The 21,121-nt window shown below is 47.8% G+C and overlaps 2 protein-coding genes across 2 annotated transcripts in view; one reads left to right on the top strand and one right to left on the bottom strand.

Annotated features, from left to right (window-relative positions):
• The window catches only part of FER1L4 (fer-1-like 4 (C. elegans)), a 52,534-nt gene that overhangs the window by 12,260 nt on the left and 19,153 nt on the right, over positions 1–21,121 (bottom strand). The window contains exons 22-35 of the mRNA NM_001433623.1: positions 13,963–14,115; positions 12,778–12,931; positions 12,524–12,648; positions 11,964–12,098; positions 11,675–11,848; positions 11,131–11,247; positions 10,875–11,036; positions 8,225–8,423; positions 8,023–8,081; positions 7,803–7,934; positions 5,744–5,786; positions 5,554–5,654; positions 5,339–5,476; positions 5,125–5,241 (exon numbers count right to left, since the gene is read on the bottom strand). Coding sequence (NP_001420552.1) covers positions 5,125–5,241; positions 5,339–5,476; positions 5,554–5,654; positions 5,744–5,786; positions 7,803–7,934; positions 8,023–8,081; positions 8,225–8,423; positions 10,875–11,036; positions 11,131–11,247; positions 11,675–11,848; positions 11,964–12,098; positions 12,524–12,648; positions 12,778–12,931; positions 13,963–14,115 — 1,809 coding nt within the window. The remainder of the gene's footprint in view (positions 1–5,124; positions 5,242–5,338; positions 5,477–5,553; positions 5,655–5,743; positions 5,787–7,802; positions 7,935–8,022; positions 8,082–8,224; positions 8,424–10,874; positions 11,037–11,130; positions 11,248–11,674; positions 11,849–11,963; positions 12,099–12,523; positions 12,649–12,777; positions 12,932–13,962; positions 14,116–21,121) is intronic.
• LOC129529182 (large ribosomal subunit protein eL37-like) lies at positions 17,161–17,448 on the top strand. Its single transcript, XM_055373408.2, is given in 2 exon segments — positions 17,161–17,305; positions 17,308–17,448. Coding segments are annotated over 2 exon segments (282 nt in total). The 3' UTR covers positions 17,445–17,448.

A 21,121-nucleotide genomic window follows, 5' to 3' on the forward strand; every position in this document is an offset into this window, starting at 1 on the left:
ATGGTGGCCAGGCTGGTCTCAAACTCCTGACCTCAGGTAATCTGCCCACCTTGGCCTCCCAAAGTGCTGGGATTACAGAGGTGAGCCACCGCACCTGGCCTAACTTTTAAATTTTTTTGTAGAGATAGGGTCTCGGCCGGGCACAGTGGCTCATGCCTGTAATCCCAGCACTTTGGGGGGCCAAGCGGGGGGCGAATCATGAGGTCAAGAGTTCAAGACCAGCCTGACCAACATGGAGAAACCCTGTCTCTACTAAAAATACAAAAAATTAGCTGGGTGTGGTGGCAGGCGCCTGTAATCCCAGCCACTCAGGAGGCTGAGGCAGGAGAATTGCTTGAACCCAGGAGGCGGAGGTTGCAGTGAGCCGAGACTGTGCCACAGCACTCCAGCCGGGGCAACAGAGTGAGACTGTGTCTAAAAAAGAAAAAAAAAGTGGATGTTGTAGTGAAGGGATTGGGAGGAGATTCATGGATGTAATGAAGATACAGCTTAGACTACAGGCTATATCTATTTTACAGGAGAGAGCCAAGGGATAAGACAGCTGGGAGGAGCTCTGCTGGGGTTAAAACAAATATCAAACACTAACCTCAGAAAGTATTCATTGGAAAGAGCCACCATTTGATTAGATTTATTTGTAGAGGATTTTATGCTCCCAGGATACTACTGCAAATGACAGAGCAATAAGTAGAGCTTAACTGGGTGTGGTCAGGGAAAAGAATGCAAGAGGGCCCTACCAGTACCACGGTTATCCTAGGGTGACAGTGGTATATCCAAAGCTGCACCTGCCAGAGTAGCAACATCAGTGATCTAACACAGGGGATGGGAAATAGACTTTGCTAAAATAATCCAGCCAGTCACTAAACAAATAAACAAGCAAATAACAAGAAACCTCAGTACCCAGAGTTGCTACCATATATTATCTAAATGCCGTTTCCAACAAAAAATTATGAGGCCTGCAAAGAAATAGAAAAATTATTTTTCCATCCACCCCCCAAAAAATGCCCACGAGAGCAACACAATGTTGAACCTAACAGGAAAGTATGTATGTGTGTGTGTGTATCTATCTATCTATCTATCTATCTATCTATCTATCTATCTATATACTTTTTTTTTTTTTTTTTTTGAGACAGAGTCTTGCTCTGTCGCCCAGGCTGGGGTGCAATGGCACAATCTCGGCTCACTACAAGCTCCGCCTCCCGGGTTCAGGCCATTCTCCCGCCTCAGCCTCCCGAGTAGCTGGGACTACAGTGCCCACCACCATGCCCAGCTAATTTTTTGTATTTTTAGTAGAGATGGGGTTTCACCATGTTAGCCAGGATGGTCTTGATCTCCTGACCTCGTGATCTGCCTGCCTTGGCCTCCCAAGTGCTGGGATTACAGGCATGAGCCACTGCGCCTGGCCGAGTGGAAAGTATTTCAAAGTAGCCAGTGTAAACATGTTCACAGAACTGAAGGAAAGCTTGATCAGAGAAGTAAAGGAAGGTATGATGATAACATTGCATCAAATAGAGAATATCAATAAAGAGATATACATTTTTTTTTTTTTTTTTGAGAGAATCTCACTCTGTCACCCAGGCTTGAGTGCAGTGGTGTGATCTCAGCTCACTGCAACTTCTGCCTCCCAGGTTCAAGCAATTCTCCTGCCTCAGCCTCCCGAGTAGCTGGGACTACTGGCACATGCCACCACACCCGGCTAATTTTTTGTATTTTTTTTAGTAGAGACGGGGTTTCACCGTGTTAGCCAGGATGGTCTCGTCTCCTGACCTCATGATCCACCCGCCTCAGCCCCCCAAAGTGCTGGGATTACAGGCATGAGCCACCACACCCGGCCAAGCCATACATTATTTTTAAAAGAACCAAATGAAAATTCTGGAGTTGAAAAGTATGATAACTAAAATTTAAAATTCACTAGAGAGGCTCCATAGTAGATTTGAACAGAAGAAAGAATTGGCAAACTTGAAGCTAGATCAAAAGCGATTATGTAAGCTGAAGAACAGAGAGAAAAGAGAAAAAAGAAAAATGAAATAGAGCCTCAAACAAATGTGGAACACCATTAAGTACACCAACATACATATAATGGGAGCATTAGGAGGAGACAGAGAGCTGGGTGCAGTGGCTCACGCCTGGAATGAGGCAGGCGGATCATTTGAGGTCAAAACTTTGAGACCAGCCTGGCCAACACGGTGAAACCCCATCTCTAAAATTAGCCAAGCATGATGGTGTGTGCCTATAGTCCCAGCTATTCCGGAGGCTGAGGTGGGAGAATCACTTGAACCCAGGAGGTGGAGGTTGCAGTGAGCTGAGATTGTGCCATTGCAGTCCAGCCTGGGCAACAAGAGTAAGACTCCATCTCAAAACAACAACAAAAAAAGAAGGCAGGCTGGGCACGGTGGCTCACACCTGTAATCCCAGCACTTTGGGAGGCCCAGGTGGGCGGATCACCTGAGGTCGGGAGTTTGAGACCAGCCTGACCAACATGGAGAAACTCTGTCTCTACTAAAAATACAAAATTAGCAGGGTATGGTGGCACATGCCTGCAGTCCCAGCTGCTTGGGAGGCTGAGGCAGGAGAATCCTTTGAACCTGGGAGGCAGAGGTTGCAGTGAGCCAAGACGGTGCCATTGCACTCCAGCCTGGGCAACAAGAGCGAAACTCCGTCTCAAAAAAAAAAAAAAAAAAAAAGAGCTAGAGAGAGAGAAAAGAAGAAAAAAGAAAGTCTGAATATCCAATACTATCATTACTTTTGTTGTTGAGACAGAATCTTGCTCTTGTTGCCCAGGCTGGAGTGCAATGGCACAATCCTGGCTCACTGCAACCCCCACCTCCCAGGTTCAAGCAATTCTCCTGCCTCAGCCTCCCAAGTAGCTGGGATTACAGGTGCCCGACACCACACCCAGCTAATTTTTGTATTTTTAATAGAGACAGGGTTTCACCATGTTGGCCAGGCTGGTCTTGGACTCCTGGCCTCAGACTCCCAAAGTGCTGGGATTACAGGCGAAAGCCACTGTGCCCAGCCTCATTACTTATTCTGTTGCCCCAATTTTTCAAGTCTTAACCATTAGGAGCTCCTTCAGGTTGGCTCCTGTATTCATTCTTTCATCAAGCCCCCATCCTTTTTTGAGCACTTCCTTACTCCTGCCCCACAAGATGCTCCAGATTTGACTTATATTTTCCCAGTCCTAGTCCTGGAATCAACTCCAAGGAGTCCTCAATCCTTTTATTAAATAATGGTTTTTAGAAACCAAAATCTGGGCACCTGGTTTGCTCACTGCTACTAGGATGTTGTTGATTCTAGGCCTTCTCAGCAAACAGAGATAGCAAACATGAACAACATAGTCCACATATATATACACATATCTATATTTCTGTATCTTTCCATCTGTGTATATTTAAAAACATGAGTTTATACAGCTACTTCTGTTTCTGATCTAATACCACAGCATTCATTTAATCCCCTTTCCTTATTTGTAACTTCTTTCTCCAACAGTAAGAAACCTGGTTCTCATTATCTACAATATAGTTTACTTATTCATGTATACCAGTATACACATAATATAGCTTCAGAATTGCTAACACATACTTCTAACTAGATGACAGCATTTATGTTCAGCTCTCTTTATCTTTAGTTTAGTTGGTTTTTTGTTTTGTTTTTGTTTTTTGTGACAAGCTCTCTCCCTGTCATCCAGGCTGGAGTGCAGTGGCACAAGCTTGGCTCACTGCAACCTCCTCCTCTCAGCTTCAAACAATGCTCCTGCCTCAGCCTCCAAAACAGCTGGGACTACAGGCACGTGCCACCATGCCCAGCTAATTTTTGTATTTTTAGTAGAGACGGGGTTCACCCTGTTAGCCAGGCTGGTCTCAAACTCCTGACCCTCAGGCGATCCACCCAGTTTAGGCAATCCACCTGCCTCAGCCTCCCGAAGTGCTGGCATTACAGGCATGAGCCACCACACCCAGCCACATCCAGCTAGTTTTTTAATCTTTTGTAGAGATGGAGTCTCACTTTGTTGCCCAGGCTGGTCTTGACCTCCTGGGCTAAAGTGATCCTCCTGTCTTGGCCTCCCAAAGTGCTGGGATTACAGGTGTGAGCTACTGCACCAGGCCCATCTTGAGTTTTATAGAGCCCTGTCAAATTACTGTTTTCCAGAGTTACTTGGTTTTGTTCTTCACTTCCTTCAGTGTGGTTATATTGTTCATTTGTAATACAGTGAGAGTCATTTGTTAGTGTTTGTATTCCATGTTAGGTTTCCTCAACACTGTGATTGCTTTTAATTTTTTGTCTATTGTAGGGGCATGTGAAACACTGCTACGGTTCTAAGAGTCAGAGGTATACAAAAAGATCTACTTTGAGAAGTGTTATTTTTGTCCTCATTCTCGCAACCCTGACCCCTTTCCCCGTTTCATTCCATCCCTTTGCCACTCACTTTCTTTTTTGTTTTTTTTTGGAGATGGAGTCTCGCTCCGTCACCTAGGCTGCAGTGCGGTGGCGCAATCTCGGCTCACTGCAACCTCCGCCTCCTGGGTTCAAGTGATTCTCCTGCCTCGGCCTCCCGAGTAGCTGGGACTACAAGCATGCGCCACTATGCTCAGCTAATTTTTGTATTTTTAGTAGAGATGGGGTTTCACCATGTTGGTTGGCCAGAATGGTCTCGATCTCTTGACCTCGTGATCCACCCGCCTCGGCCTCCCAAAGTGCTGGGATTACAGGCGTGAGCCACCGCGACCGGCTCCGAGATATCTTTAAGAATACTTCAAGGCCCTGCTGAACTCAGTATGAAAACTGCACCAATGGACAAAGTTGGACAAAGTTGGACAAAGGTATTTGGTAACAAGCCTTCTGAAGCCTGAGATTCAGCCCTGCTCTCATCCTAGAATTATACTCGCCATTCTACAGGACTAGAACTACAAACAGGGGTCAGGAGACCAACTCCCAATTCTGGTTCTGCCATGAACATGCTTTATAACCCTAGGGGATCTCCTAAATTTGTGGATTAGATTTCTCACCTGAAAAATGAAGAACTTGAACTCTGTGATCCCGAGGTTCCTCCCAAAGCCTTCCTTCTGTAGGTTTCGTGTACATTACCTTAGCTATAGTTGGAGGCGTGCCAGGGCTATGGAGACTCACCTTTACAACGTACACTCTGACCAGGAGCTTGATGGGCCGGTTCTGTGGGATCCCCCGGGAGATCTGGGGCTCAGAGAACGACACTGCCTCTGATTCAGGGTAAATGAGGAAGGAGCCCTGAGTTGGGGGGAGACAGAAAAAGCTCTGGTAAGATAATTGTCCTCCTGAATCCCCACCTGGGCTCCCTGGTTCCGCTTTCCTTCCCCAAATGTACCTTGAACTTGCCCACAAGGTGTCCAGATCCTTCCTCTTCTCCACCTCCATCCTGGCCCCCTTGCCCTTGGTACAGAGGAAACACATTCAGCCAGTCTTCAAAGTGGTTAAATTCTTCCTCCAGGGACCTGTTGTAGATCTAAAAGGCAAGGACTTCAGCAACAGCCCGATGTCCAGAATCCAAAGGACACTTTCCTCTTCCCAGTACCCAGTCACCTTCAGGGTGGCAACTGCTTTTTTGGGGGACACAGTGCCTTTGACTTCAGCCTCACCCTGGTCTTGGATCTCCCCAACCATAGAAATGAGGTTGACCCCATCTGGAAACAGCAAAAATGCCCCAGTCAGAAATATCTGGGTGGGTACGGGATGGGCAGATGGAACCAGAGCAAAAAGCCCAATCTGTTACCTGAATCTCCAGGATCATCCATTTCATCTTCATCAAAGTTGTGCTGAAATTAAAGAGCAGATCCAGAGATTCTTCCCCATCCCCTTCAACCCCTTAGTCTACCCCCTTTTCCAGGAGAGTTGGGAAACCTTCACTCAAGTTCCCGCTGTGTATGCCACTTGCATTTTTAAAGCTCCAATTTATCATCCAGCCTGCCCTGTCTAGGGCAGTCACCACCAGCCACACGTGGCTACTGAGCACTCAAAACGTGGCTAGTCTGAATTGCAATGTGCTATAAGTGGCCAGGCTTGGTGGCTCATGCCTGGAATCCCAACATTTTGGGAGACTGAGGTGACTACTTGAGGCCAGGAGTTCGAGATCAGGCTGAACAACACAGTGAGAACCTGTCTCTATGAAGTAAATGCTTTTTAATTTTTATTTATTTATTTTTGAGACAGGCTCTTGCTGTGTAGCCCAGGATGGAGTGTATTGGTGTGAACATGGCTCACTGTAGCCTCAACCTCCGAGGCTCAAGTGATCCTCCCACCTCAACCTCTTGAGTCACTGGGACCACCAGCGTGTACCACCATGCACAGCTACTTGTTTTCATTTTTAGTAGAGATGGTGTCTCAGCATGTTCCCCAGACTGTTCTCAAACTCCTGGCTTCAAGTGATCCTCCCACCTCAGCCTCCCAAAGTGCTGGGATTACGGGCATGAAACACCACACCCAGGAAAAAAAAAAGTTTGTAATTAGCTGAGTGTGGTGGTATGTACTTATGGTCCTAGCTACTGGGGAGGCTGAGGTGGGAAGATCACTTGAACCCAGGAGTTTGAGACCAGTCTGGATAACAGATAAAGACCCCATCTCTAAAAATAAAAAGAAAAGAAAGAAAAAGATGTGCGATAAGTATAAAATAAAAACCGGATTTTTAAATACTTAGTACAAAAAACAAGAATGTAAAATAGCTCAGAAATTTTATGATTACTTGTTGAAGTTTTTTTTTGTTTTTCTTTTTTTTTTTTTTTTTTTTTTTGAGACAGAGTTTCACTCTGTCACCCAGGCTGGAGCACAGTCTCGGCTCACTGTAACCTCCACCTCCCAGGTTCAAGCGATTCTCCTGCCTCAGCCTCCAGAATAGCTGGGATTAACAGGTGCCCAGCACCACGCCCAGCTAATTTTTGTATTTTTTAGTAGAGACGGGGTTTCGCCATGTTGGCCAGGCTGGTCTCGAACTCCTGACCTCAAGTGATCTGCCTGCCTCAGCCTCCCAAAGTGCTGGGATTACAGGCATGAGCCACTGTGCCCAGCCTTGAAATGGTATTTTGAATATATTACTAAAATTAATTTCACCTGTTTCCTTTTACTTTTTTTTTTTTTTTTTTGAGAGGGAGTCTCGTTCTGTTGCCCAGGCTGGAGTGCAGTGGCGCAATCTCGGCTCACTGCAAGGTCCACCTCCCAGGTTCACACCATTCTCCTGCCTCAGCCTCCTGAGTAGCTGGGACTACAGGCACCTGCCACCATGCCCCGCTAATATTTTTTGTATTTTTAGTAGAGACGGGGTTTCACCGTGCTAGCCAGGATGGTCTCAATCTCCTGACCTCGTGATCCACCCGCCTTGGCCTCCCAAAGTGCTGGGATTACAGGCGTGAGCCACCGCGCCCGGCCCATTCTACTTTAATGTGGCTACTACGAAAGTTAAAATTACGTATGTGGCTCGTATTATGTCTTTTGGACAACACAGCTCTAGATAATGGAGTTAATAATCCCCAGCTTCTAGAATTGTGAAGAAAAGAGGACTATAATGAAGAGCTCTGAAAAACTGTAGAGCTCCACCTTCAATGAGATCATTCTTGTTTTTTGTTTGTTTTTTGAGACGGAGTCTCACTGTCACCCAGGCTGTTGTGCAATGGCATGATCTCAGCTCACAGGAGCCTCTGCCTCTGGGTTCAAGTGATTCTCCTGCCTCAGCCTCCTGAGTAGCTGGGACTACAGGTGCGCGCCGCCATGCCTAGCTAAGATATCATTCTTTTTACCATTTACACCCCAGCCCCCTCCCTGGGACCCTTCTCTGCCCCCACCTGCCCCTGGAGCTCCTGCAGCGACGCGTAGTACTTGGACCACCAGTCAAGCTCTTCTGGATCTGGGATGTCCTCCTCCAGCCCAGGGCCTTGTTTTAGGAGGCCTCCTAGTGGGAGCTTCTTCAGAGGAGGCTGAGGAAGAGCAGACTTTGTCCCTCTAACCCAGCACCATCCTAAGTACTGCCAGCCCCTTCCCCATCTATCTCCTCTACCCCATCACCTTCAGGAGCTGTCTGGATATACCCGCTTCAGCCAAGAAGGGATCCAGGGACTTCTGTCCTGGGAGGGGGAAAATGGCAGCATGAGGAGAGTGGGTAAGTAGAAGTCAGATTCCACACCCCATCGGAGGGCCCTCTGGAGCCACGTCCACCAGGAATCAGAGGGGCTTCTGTCTGGTGTCCCTGAAGGAGAAGGTTCCTAACCTTGAGGTCCCTTGGGCATCATATCCCCTGTCTCCTCCATCTCTCCTTCCTCCTCAGGAGGATCCTCATGACCCCGAAATGTGAATCGCAGCATGTGGGGGACAATGTGGGAACCCACAAGGACTGTGCGGCCAAAGGCCCGGCGCTCAATCACCAAGATGCTGAGTGGAGGCTGCAAGTAAGGCTGCTCCGGCAAGTCCTGGGGGTGGAAGAGAGGAGCTGTGTCTTTGAATACCTGGGGAAGAGGGAAAGGTAGCCACAGAGACAGGTAGGAAAAAAAATACATCTAAACCTGCATTCTAAGCCCAGCTCTGCCATAGCCTCACTGTGTAATCTCTGGTAAACCACTGCCTTCTCATCCTGTTTCCTAGCTAAAAAAGGGACACAGGCCGGGTGCAGTGGCTCATGCCTGTAATCCCAGCACCTGGAGAGGCCAAGGTGGGCAGATCACAAGTTCAGGAGTTCGAGACCAGCCTGGCCAACGTAGTGAAACCCCATATCTACTAAAAATACAAAAATTAGCTGGGCGTGGTGGTGGGCACCTGTAATCTCAGCTACTCGGGAGACTGAGGCAGGAGAATCGCTTGAAAACAGAAGGTGGAGGTTGCGGTGAGCCAAGATCACACCACTGTACTGCAGTCTGGGCAACAAGAGCAAAACTCCATCTCGAAAAAAAAAAAAAAAAAGGGACACAATCCTGGATTCAAAAGACTGTTGTAAATATCAAATGACATAATAGAAACATAAGTACTTTGGAGCCTACAAAGTGCTGTCAGAAGCTGGGCATGGTGGCTCATGCCTGTAACCCAGCACTTTGGGAGGCTGAGGCAGGCAGATTGCTCGAACTCAGGAGTTCGAGACCAGCCTGGGCAACATGGCAAGACACCATCTGTACCAAAAATACAAAAAAATAGCCGGGCATAGTGGTGCGCACCTGTGGTCCCAGCTACTCAGGAGGTTGAGGTGGGAGGATCACTTGAGCCCAGGGGGCGGAGGTTACAGTGAGCCAAGATTGTGCCACTGCACTCCAGCCTTGGTGACAGAGCAAGAGACCCTGTCTAAAATATATATGTGTATACACACACACACACACACACACACACAAATATATTTTTTGGCTGGGCATGGTGGCTGACACCTGTAATCCCAGCACTTTGGGAGGCCAAGGCAGGCAGATCACTTGAGGTCAGGAGTTTGAGACCAGCCTGGCCAAGATGATGAAATCCTGTCTCTACTAAAAATACAAAAAAATTAGCTGGGTGTGGTAACGGGTGCCTGTAATCCCAGCTACTTGGGAAGCGGAGGCAGAAGAATAGCTTGAACCTGGGAGGCACAGGTTGCAGTGAGCCGAGATCGCGCCACTCCAGCCTAGGCAGCAGAGTGAGACTCTGTCTTAAAATATATATTATGGTTTATTTTATTTTATGGTTAAAGGCTATATATATATATATATACATATATATATATATGGAATTCCATATCTATCAATGGATCCTAAGGGAAACAATTTTACTACTGTATTGGTGGGTTTATTTTATGTATTTGTAGATATATACATATATACACATATATATGACAATTTTAGCACAAAAGAGAGGACAAATAGAGCTATACCACAGAAAAGTTTGTATATTTTACTGGAATTAAATTAGTATTAATCTGAAGTAGACTGTGAAACAGTAGTATGTATATTGTAATCCCTACAGCAACTACTAAGTAAAACTCAACAAATTAAAATAGTACACTAATAAATATCAAAATATAATAAATATCTATTTAACACAAAAGAAAGCAGTAAAAGAGGAACAATAAGTCCACAAGACATAGAAAACAGACAGCAAAATGGCAGATGTAAATTCAGCCAATAATATCAACAGCATCAAATGTGATCATATTAAATACCAATCAAAAGTCAGAGATTGTTAATTGGATTAAAAAAAGCGATGTGACTCCATGCTGTCTAAGAGATACTCTAGATTCAAAGACACATAAAGGATGAAGTATAGGAAAAAAATATATCATGCAAATAGTAACCACAGAGAGCTGGAGTAGTTATACCACCAGAGAAAATAGACTTTAATACAAAAAATATTACTAGAGACAAACAGATACTTTATAATGGTAAACAGGTCAATTAATCTAGAAGATATAACAATTATAAACACATATGCACCTAACAACAGAGCCTCAAAATACAAAAACTAAAAAGTTATAGAATTAAAGAGAGAAATACACAATTCATTAGTAATAGCTGGAGATTTTAATACCCTATTCTCAATAATGGATAGACAGAAAATAATCAAAGAGGCTTGTTCAAGAGGTCTGAATAACAGTAACGCCTAGAGAGCACCACAAGTCCATGAATTAATCCAGGAATCAGCAAACTACAGCCCATAGACAGAGTCTGGCCTGCTGTCAGTTTTTGTAAATATTCATTTACATATTATCTATGGCTGTTTTCATGCTACGATGGCAGAGTTGAGTAGTTGCAACAGACTGGATGGCTCTCAAAGCCTAAAATATTTACTATTTGGCCCATTATAGAGAGTTTGCTGACCCTTGGATCATCTAAGATAACCAGGTAGAAAGTCACCATCCACTGCCCTCTTTCATTATTCTGCCCCCCTTGTCCCCTAGCCCGTGGCCTCACCACTGTCAGATGCCTGACAAGCTCAGTGAAATTGGGGCTCTCACGGTAGCTGGCCAGGACCTCAGACTCCACACGTTGTCCAGCCACCTCCAGTACAACCTGGGGCTGCTCCACCTCGAACAGATGCACACGACCAAGTCCCCTAAGACCCCAGAACAGCACCTGGGGTCAGAAAGTGGGAGATTCAGGGGCCTGCACCAGACAAACGGGCACCCGGATGTTGGGGAACAAGGGGGCTTTGAGTGCCTGGTGATACCTCAACACGGAACTCCCTGAGCACTGGGCACACGTTGGGTGGAAGGGACAGGCGTCCAGAGTGGGGCTCAACCAGGGGTGCCAGATCCTGGGGCTCCACATCACTGGGCACTGAGGGCTGTAGGAGGGAAACAGTCAGAGGGCGAAGAGGAATCAGGCCAAAGGAGGAAAAGCCTAGGTGTGGGGAGGGGATATGGAGAGGTACTGGTGAAATATAAATGCACAGGAACCAACCAAGGCTGGATTGGTGGAAGGGAGGGGGTCTCGGGAAGCAGCTTCGTGTAGGAAGGGAGCAGGGTGTCTGAGGCATGCAGGATGGCCCAACAAGGTGAACCTAGCACATGAATACTTGCAATGTTCCTTGGGGTCAAGTGGTCCAATGAGGTGACCTCAGGACAAACCTGCAGTCTGTATTCTCTGGGGAAAAGAGACCTGGAGGCTGGTCCTGGGACATATCCATGTTTTATATTCCGTGGGGCTGGATGGCCTGATGGACTAACAAGTTGGGCTCACAGCCTGTGCTAGCCACGCCAGGGCATGCTGACCTCAAGTCGGCCACTGTAGTCTAGTTCAATGAGTTCAAAGGCGGCAATGAGCTCTCCGGCTGCCCGGGGTCCCTTCCTCAGGGGGAAGAACTGCAACTCCGGGCGTTGGTATGGGTCCTCCATCAGCTTTACCCTCGGGGCGGCCAGTGCCCTGCCCAGGAACACGGGGGGGCCCTAGGGGGAGCAGGGCAGTGAAGACAAAGGGGAAGAGGCTCAGGAGCCAGGGAAGGTGGGCATCAAGGGGGAAACTCCTGGCCAGGAACCCAGGGAGGGCCCAGGCCACACTCACAAACTTATTGTGGTCAAATACATTGATGATCACTAATGGAGGCTCCTCCTGCAGGTGCTCCCTCTTCCCGTCCACGATCAACTGCTCAAATACCAGGAGTTCATCCCACAGAGGGCTCAGCGTCTGCTCCAGGACCTTGGGGGCCATACAGAGAAGCAGGTAGCAGCAGGTATCAGGAGAAGGCTCCCAACATGCATGCCATGTGGGCACCCCTGCTCCGAAGGAATACTTTAAGTAAACGCTCATCACAAGAAGAGTGAGATGTGAGGAAGACGAAAGCATCTTCAGTTGGTGTTGCAGCCAGCCCCTCACAGCCCTGCCTCCCCATTGCAATTGGCCACCCTCAGAGTCCAGGCCTAAAGTCAACCCCAGAAAATGACTCCTCACCGCTAAGACCTCCAGTTCTACATCACCTGCTAAGTTAGGGCCATCTAGTACCCCATCCTGATACCCTGCTCTGCAAACCCAGAGTGGGAGGAGAGGGGCCTTGGGGAAAAGCTCAGACCCACCCTAACTTGTCTCCTGGGTCCCTTCCACCCACATGTCATCCCAGCCCTCACCCGTGTGGTCTGGCACTGGGTAGAGATGAGGACTCGAGCAAAAGGGTCCGAGAGGCCACTGTCATCTGCTGCCAACACACCTCGGGCCTGGTACAAGTGAGCCCGGAGTTGGAAGTAGCTAAAGTCTGGGGTGAGGGGCAAGGAAGGTGTCATGTTTGCCCAGGGGAACCACTGAAGTCCCCTGACTGAGCCCCACACCTTGGGCAGATTGCCAGGTGGGCCTTATACCTGCCCTGCCCACCCTCTGCACTCACCATCCCGGTGTAGGCTGGAGGGCAGCCCGGCTGAGGGCTCGGGCAGCAAATCCGGGGGCAGCTCAGAGGTGCAGGCCTTGGCTTGCTTGCCCAGGCCCAGCCACAGGAAGAGCTCCAGCTTGGCACAGACCTCACCAGGGGCTGCCCCGGGTGCCTGTGTGTGAAGAAGGCATGTCAGGGCCCCGATGCCTCTTCTCATGACCCCAGCTAGACCTAGCAATCCTGCTTCCCCAGGGCACACCTCTACTGCACATCGCCACACCATGCCAAACTCCCAGTCCACTCCCTACCTTCCCAGCCTTACCCTCTTCCTGCCCTCCACCCTACGCCATGACCCTCACACTCTCACTCCCTATACCTCTTGCCCTAACACTGCCACTTCCTGTACCCCACTCCCCAGACCCCTAACTACACTCTGAGCTCTGCTCTCCCACCTTTGTCCCCTCCACCCCCCACATGTTTACATTCCCTGTCCCCAACCCCAAGGGTCACGGCTTCTCCCTCCTAGGGACCCTTTTCAGTTATCTTTTCCAGGGACACCTCATTTAGAAATCTTTGGCCCACAAACCAGCTACACTTTTTTTTTTTTTTTTTTTTTTTTTTTAAGATGGAGTCTCCCTCTGTTGCCAGTCTGGAGTGCAGTGGCGTGATCTCTGCTCACTGCAAACTCTACCTCCTGTGTTCAAGAGATTCTCCTGCCTCAGCCTCCCTAGTCGCTGGAATTACAGGTATACACCGCCACACCTGGCTAATTTTTGTATTTTTAGTAGAGACGGGGTTTCACCATGTTGGCCAGGCTGCTCTCCAACTCCTGACCTCAGGTGATCCGCGTGCCTCAGCCTCCCCAAGTGCTGGGATTACAGGCATGAGCCACCACCCCTGGCCAGACCAGCCACACTTGTAAGGGGTGAGTCACACTCTCTCGTTTTTGGTACCCTGCCTATCTGTCAGGGCCTAGTCAGCAAAATGGCCCATGCAGTCCCAGAGCTAGGGAAGATTTGGGGTTTATCTGATTTCAAAGCTGCCCCAGGCAAAGGCACAATCCCTTTCTGGTGTTTTGGACAATTGGAAAGTGTTCAGGGGCCCCTAGCTGGGAAGCACAGGCCTCTACCCAAGGCCTATCCTACCCTTGCCCTATAAGCTCCACTCCACTTCTCCCGGCCCGTCACCCGTGGGTCCCCTCACCGTGAGCATTAGACTCTGGATCTTCCCACAGTCTCGGCCCCGTTCCTCCTCAACCACAGAGAACAGCACATCCTGGGCAGGGATCCGGGCCCAGGCCACACGGCGCTGCCCGCTGAGCATCCAGACCAGCACGTCGGGGAGGGGTGGCTGGGGCTGCGGGTGGATAACTGGTCACGGAGGTGGATCTGGAGCCGACCTCTCCTGCTCTCACAGCTTGAACTGAATGGACCAAATAGCCATCCAGCTCCTATCTCCCCGAGACAGGGTCTCATTCTGTCGCCCAGGCATGAGTGCAGTGACACTATCACGGCTCACTGCAGCTTGACCACCCAGGCTCAAGCATTCCTCCCACCTCAGCCTCTCAAGGAGCTAGGACTACAGGCACGTGTCACCATGCCTGGCTAATTTTTTATTTTTTGTAGAGATGGGGTTTGGCCACGTTGCGCAGGCTGGTCTCGAACTCCTGGGCTTAAGAGATCCTCCTGCCTTGGTCTCCCAAAGTGCTGGGATCACAGGCATGAGCTACCACACTTGGCTTCTTTTTTTTAATTGTGGAAAAATACTTATAAAATTGACCATCATCCTAACCATTTTTAAATGTACGGTTCAGGGGCATGAAATATATTCACAATGCCAGGCGCGGTGGCTCACGCCTGTAATCCCAGCACTTTGGGAGGCTGAGGTGGGCGGATCACGAGGTCAGGAGATCGAGACCGTCCTGGCTAACATGGTGAAACCCCGTCTCTACTAAAAATACAAAAAATTAGCCCGGCGTGGTGGCGGGCGCCTGTAGTCCCAGCTACTCGGGAAGCTGAGGCAGGAGAATGGCGTGACCCAGGAGGCGGAGCTTGCAGTGAGCCGAGATCACGCCACTGCACTCCAGACTGGGCGACAGAGAAAGACTCTGTCTCAAAAAAAGAAAAAAAAAGAAATATATTCACGTTATTATGCAACCATCCCCATCATTCATCCCCAGAACATTTTTCATCTTGCAGAACAGAAACTCTGCCCATTAAACCATACCTCTCCATTTACCGCTCTCCATCCCAGCCCCTGGCAGCCACCATTCTTCTTTCTGTGTTTGGATTTGACTACAACAAGCCCTCCATATGAGTGGAATCATACAGTGTGTGCCCTTGTGCCTGGCCCAGTTCACTAGGCGTAATGTCCTCAAGGCTCATGCACATGGTAGCTGGTGCCAACCTTGTCTCTTCACCTTTCCCTCCTCCCCAGTTTTATCTTCCCCAATGTGCACAGTGTGCACATGTGGTGCCCATCACATCAGCCAAATACCTGGGCTGGTGACACACTTCTCCTCCAACATCCAATCACCCATTCCTGGCAGTTTCCCCCTTCTCTCCCTTTCTCCCTGCCCCACTTCAAGACCATCTGCTTTTTTTTTCTGTTGCCGAGGCTGGAATGCAGTGGCACAATCATAGCTTACTGCAGGCTCAACGTCCTGAGCCCAAGCGATCCTCCCACCTCAGCCTCCTGAGTCTCTGGGGACTATAGGCACACACCACCATGACTTGCAATGTTTTCATTTTTAAATTTTTTTGTAGAGATAGGGTCTCACTATGTTGTCCAGGCTGGTCTCAAACTACTGGACTTAAGCAATCCTCCCACCTCAGCCTCCCAAAGTGGTGGGATTACAGGTGCGAGCCACCATGCCCAGCCAAAAGACCACCCACTCTTGGCTAGACAATTGTGACAGGCTCCTAAGCAGTCTTCCTGCCTTGAGTCCTCCCTTCCTACCCACTCTGCCATAGCTGGCTGGCTTCTCCCCATCCTCTGGGTGTCAGCTGCAATGTTGTCTTTGCAGAGAAGACTTGCCTGACCACCTTACCCAAGCAGGTTCTCCTCCACCCCCTCAGCCTCTGTAACCTCTTTCTTACCAATTCCTATAGATCATAATTATTTTTCATATTCATTTACAGATGTATAGTCTGTCTTCCTAGGACATTAGCCTCAAAAGGGCAAGGAATATGGCAGGGGCTGACCCCCAGGGCCTAATACAGAGCCTGGCACACAGGAGGACTTGAAATATCATTGAGAGGCCAGGCGTGGTGGCTGAGGCTGGGCATAGTGGCTCATGCCTGTAATCTCAGCACTTTGGGAGGCTGAGGCGGGTGGATCACCTGAGATCAGGAGTTTGAGACCAGCCTGGCCAACATGGTGAACCCCATCTTTACTAAAAATACAGAAGAGTAGGCAGGCAAGGTGGCACGCGCCTATAATCCCAGCTACTTGGGAGGCTGAGGCAGGAGAATCACTTGAACTCAGGAGGCGAAAGTTGTAGTGAGTTGAGATCACACCATTGCATTCCAGCCCAGGCAGCAAGGGCAAAACTCCATCTCAAAAAAAAAAAAAAAAAACAAGAATATTCATAGCAGCTTTATTCATACTAGCTAAAAACATGAAACAGCACAGCTGTCCATCAATATGAGAATGAATAAACAAACTGTGATATATTTATACAATGGGAAATTGCTCAACAATAAAAAGAAAGAAACTAGATATCTGCAACAACTTGGACGCATCTTAAAACAGTACACTGAGTAAAGGAAGCCTCTCACAAGAGAACACAGTCCTTCCTCATTATTTGTGAATTCTGTATTTGCAAATTTGCTTACTAGCTAAAATTTGTAACCCCCAAATCAATACCCCTGGTGCTTTTGTAATCACATGAGTATGGGCAAAGAGTCAAAAAGTTTGAACGGGTCAGGCATGGTGGCTCGTACCTGTAACCCCAGCACTTTGGGAGACCAAGGTGGGAGGATCACTTGAGCTTAGGGGTCCAAGAGCAGCCTGGGCGACAAAGTGAGACCTCATCTTTATTAAAAAAAAAATTAAAAAAAAAATTTTTTTGAGACTAAGTCTCGCTCTGTCACCCAGGCTGGAGTGCAATGGTGCAATCTCGGCTCACTGCAACCTCTGCCTCCTAGGTTCAAGCAATTCTCCTGCCTCAGCCTCCTGAGTAGCTGGGACTATAGGCATGTGCCACTATGCCCAACTAATTTTTGTATTTTTAGTAGAGATGGGGTTTCACCATGCTGGCCAGGCTGGTCTCAAACTCCTCACCTCGGGTGATCCTCCTGCCTCAGCCTCCCAAAGTGCTGGGATTACAGGCATGAGCTACCGCACCCATCCTCTACTAAAAATTTTTAACCCTTCTTTGGTTGAAGCCGCAGAAACAAGATGACAAAGGAAACGTCATCGTTTGGAAAGCATCGCGATAAGACACATACTTTGTGCCGCCACTGTGGCTCTATGGCCTGCCAACGTCAGAAGTCGACCTGTGGCAAACGTGGCTACCCCGCCAAGCACTAGAGGAAGTATAACTGGCTAAAAGACAAAATACCACTGGGACTGATCGAATGAGGCACCTAAAAATTGTATACTGCAGATTCAGGCATGGATTCTGTGAAGGAACAACACCTAAACCCAAGAGGGTACCTGTTGCAGCATCCAGTTCATCTTAAGAATTTCAACAATTGGCCGGGTGCGGTGGCTCATGCCTGTAATCCCAGCACTTTGGGAGCCCGAGGTGAGTGGATCACGAGGTCAGGAGTTCGAGAATAGCTTGACCAACATGGTAAAACCCCGTCTCTACTAAAAATACAAAAATAAGCCGGGCGTGGCGGCGCTCGCCTGTAATCCCAGCTACTCAGGAGGCTGAGGCAGGAGAATCACTTGAACCTGGGAGGCGGAGGTTAGAGTGAGCCGAGATCGAGCCACTACACTCCAGCCTGGGCGACAGAGCGAGACTCTGTCTCAAAAAAAAAAAAAGAAAAGAAAAAAAAAATTCAACGAGTCATGCAAAAAGTGTTCTGGTTTATTAAAAATACAAAAAGAAATTTTTTAACCTATTTCCTGTTTGCCTTGAGAATACTCTTGCCTGTAATCCTAATGTAACATCATATATACTTCTGTTACATTAGGATTAGAGACAAGTTCTGTTTAGAAATAACTCCAAGTAAGGTTTTTATATTTTATTTTCATATTGAAAATCAGTCATAATTTCTTCAGCCTCAAAGAGTGAGTTTATGTAAAATTAAATGAGTGCTGGCAGTGAGCTGCACTTTTTTTCTCTAAACGGGAAATGGGTTTAAATTTTTTTTTTTTTTTTTGAGATGGAATCTTGCAGTCACCCAGGCTGGAGGAATGCAGCGGCACAATCTCAGCTCACTGAAACCTCCATCTCCCGCATTCAAGCAATTCTCTGGCTTCGGCTTCCTGAGTAGCTGGGATTACAGATGCATACCACCACACACACCCAGCTTTTTGTGTTTTTAATAGAGAGGGGGTTTCACCTTGTTGGCCAGGCTGGTCTTGAATTCCTGACCTCAAGTGACCCACCTGCCTCGGCCTCCCAAAGTGCTGGGATTACAGGCGTGAACCACCACACTTGAGACTTAGATTTAAAAAAAAAGTTTGAAGGGCCCTGAGTTGGAATAAAGCAATACTCTGCCTTTGTGAGCTCTGATACTGTAAGCATTTTGTTTTTGTTTTTTGAGACAGAGTCTCATTCTGTCACCCAGGCTGAAGTGCAGTGGCACAATCTCAGCTCACTGCAACCTCTGCCTTCTGGGTTCAAGTGATTTTCCTGCCTCAGCTTCCAGAGAAGCTGGGACTGCAGGCACTGGCCACCACACCTGGCTAATTTTTTATATTTTTAGTAGAGACGGGGTTTCGCCGTGCTGGCCAGCCTGGTCTCAAACTCCTGACCTCAGGTGATTCCACCCACCTCGGCCTCCCAAAGTGCTGGGATTACAGGCGTGAGCCACTGCAATGGCCAACCATATATTATATTAAAGAAAGTATCTTTAAACAAACACACATAAAACAAGGTTTTGTACTGATCAGTTGACAAAAAAAATGTGACCATCGCCCACTAGGAACCTAACCCTGTATTTCTCCGGGGGCAGTGATTCAGTATTTGCTAATTCAGTGTTTGCAGCAACTTTACAGACCACCAATAACAAGAATTGACTATACATGTGGCATGATTGCATTGTATTAAAATCTAGTACAGGCAAAACTATAATGAAAAAAATCAAAATATATTGAAAAAATCAGTAGTTATCTGTATGGGGGTGAATGGAGACTGACTGGGAAGGAACATAAAGGAACAACTCTGGGGTGAAAGTAATATTCTAGATCTTGATAGGGATTTGGGTTACACAGATATATGTATTTGCCAAAATTCAGCAAATGTGTGTTAAGATTTGTACACTTGGCCAGACATGGTGACTCACGCCTGTAATCCCAGCACTTTGGGAGGCCGAGGTGGCCAGATCGCTTGAGTCCAGGATTTCAAGACTAGCCTGGCCAACATGGCGCAACCCCATCTCTACTAAAAATACAAAAATCAGCAGGCATGGTGGCGCATGCCTATACTCCCAGCTACTCAGGAGGCTGAGGCAGAAGAATCACTTGAGCCTGGAGGCAGAAGTTGCAGTGAGCTGAGATCTTGCCACTGCACTCCAGCCTAAGTGACAGAGTGAGACTCTGTCTTAAAAATATATATATATTTGTACACTTCATTATATGTAAATTGTACATCAGAGGAAAATACTGTAATTTTTTTTTTTAAATCAGTGGAGGGCCGGGCGTGGTGGCTCTCGCTTGTAAGCCCAGCACTTTGGGAGGCCGAGGCAGGTAGATCACGAGGTCAGGAGTTCGAGACAAGCCTGGCCAACAAAACGAAACCCCGTCTTTACTGAAACCCCATCTTTACTAAAATACTAAAATTATCTGGGCATGGTGGCAGGCACCTGTAACCCAGCTACTCGGGAAGCTGAGGCAGGAGAATCTCTTGAACCCAGGAGGCAGAGGTTGCAGTGAGCCGAGATTGCACCACTGCACTCCAGCCTGGGCGACAGAGCTAGACTCTATCTCAAAAAAATAAAAAATAATAAAAAAATAAAAATCAGTGGAGGGGTCCACTATTAGTTTGGATGTAGAAAGACTCACTCCCGGCCTGGCGCAGTGGCTCACATCTGTAATCCCAGCACTTTGGGAGGCCGAGGCAGGCAGATCACCTGAGGTCAGGAGTTTGAGACCAACCTGACCAACATGGTGAAACTCCATCTCTACTAAAAATACAAAAATTAACCAGGTATGGTGGCACATGCCCGTAATCCCAGCTACTAGTGAAACTGAGGCAGGAGAATCGCTTGAACCTGGGAGGCAGTGAGCCAAGATTGCGCCACCACACTCCAGCCTGGGCGACAGAGCCAGACTGTGTCTCAACAACAACAAAAAGACTTATACCCTAACAACCAAAATAATCCAAATAAATTGTAAAATTATACACACACACAATTTTTTTTGGATATAGGATCTCGCTTTCACCCAGGCTGGAGTGCAATGGCACAATTATGGCTTACTGTAGCCTCGAACCCTGAGGCCCAAGCAGTCCTCCCGCCTCAGCCTCCCAAGTAGTTGGGACTACAGGAGCTTGCCACCACGCCTCGTTAGTTTTATTTTTTGTACAGATGGGGGTCTCCCTATGTTGCCCAGACTAAAAATCGTATTTTAAAAAACACATCAGAGAAGTGGGAATTGAAAGAAACCTATATCAACTAAACTCCAGAAAATGATGAGTTCTTCATAATCAAGGAGAGACCTCCAGCTGCTACTCCCACCTCTGGCAGAACAGCAGTAGTAAAAAGGAACATCAGAAGTGGGGACAAGGAGAAAGTATCCACTTTTAAGAGACTTTTAATGACTATGTGTGAGGTAGCATGCCACATGAGAATCCCAGGGACCACAGCCACAAAATATGTCTTTCCGTACCTCCGAACTCTTTCCTATGGATCTTCGCCTAGAGCTAAGGGGCAGTATGCAAAAAGCTGGGAACAGGGAAGGAGAGCTGAGATCTTTCTGAGGTATGTAAAGTTTCTTGAAAGTGCAGAGTAGGCCGGGCACTGTGGCTCACGCTTCTAATCCCAGCACTTTGGGAGGCCGAGGCAGGTGGATCTCTTGAGATCAAGAGTTCGAGACCAGCCTGACGAACATGGTGAAACTCCATCTCTAGTAAAAAAAAAAAAAAAAAAAAATACAAAATTAGCCAGGCATAGTGGCGCATGCCTGTAATCCCAGCTACTTGGGAGGCTGAGGCAGGAGAATTGCTTGAGCCCAGGAACTGGAGGTT

The sequence above is a fragment of the Gorilla gorilla genome, chromosome 21 (genome assembly GCF_029281585.2).
Source record: "Gorilla gorilla gorilla isolate KB3781 chromosome 21, NHGRI_mGorGor1-v2.1_pri, whole genome shotgun sequence".
Classification (NCBI taxonomy): Eukaryota; Metazoa; Chordata; class Mammalia; order Primates; family Hominidae; genus Gorilla; species Gorilla gorilla.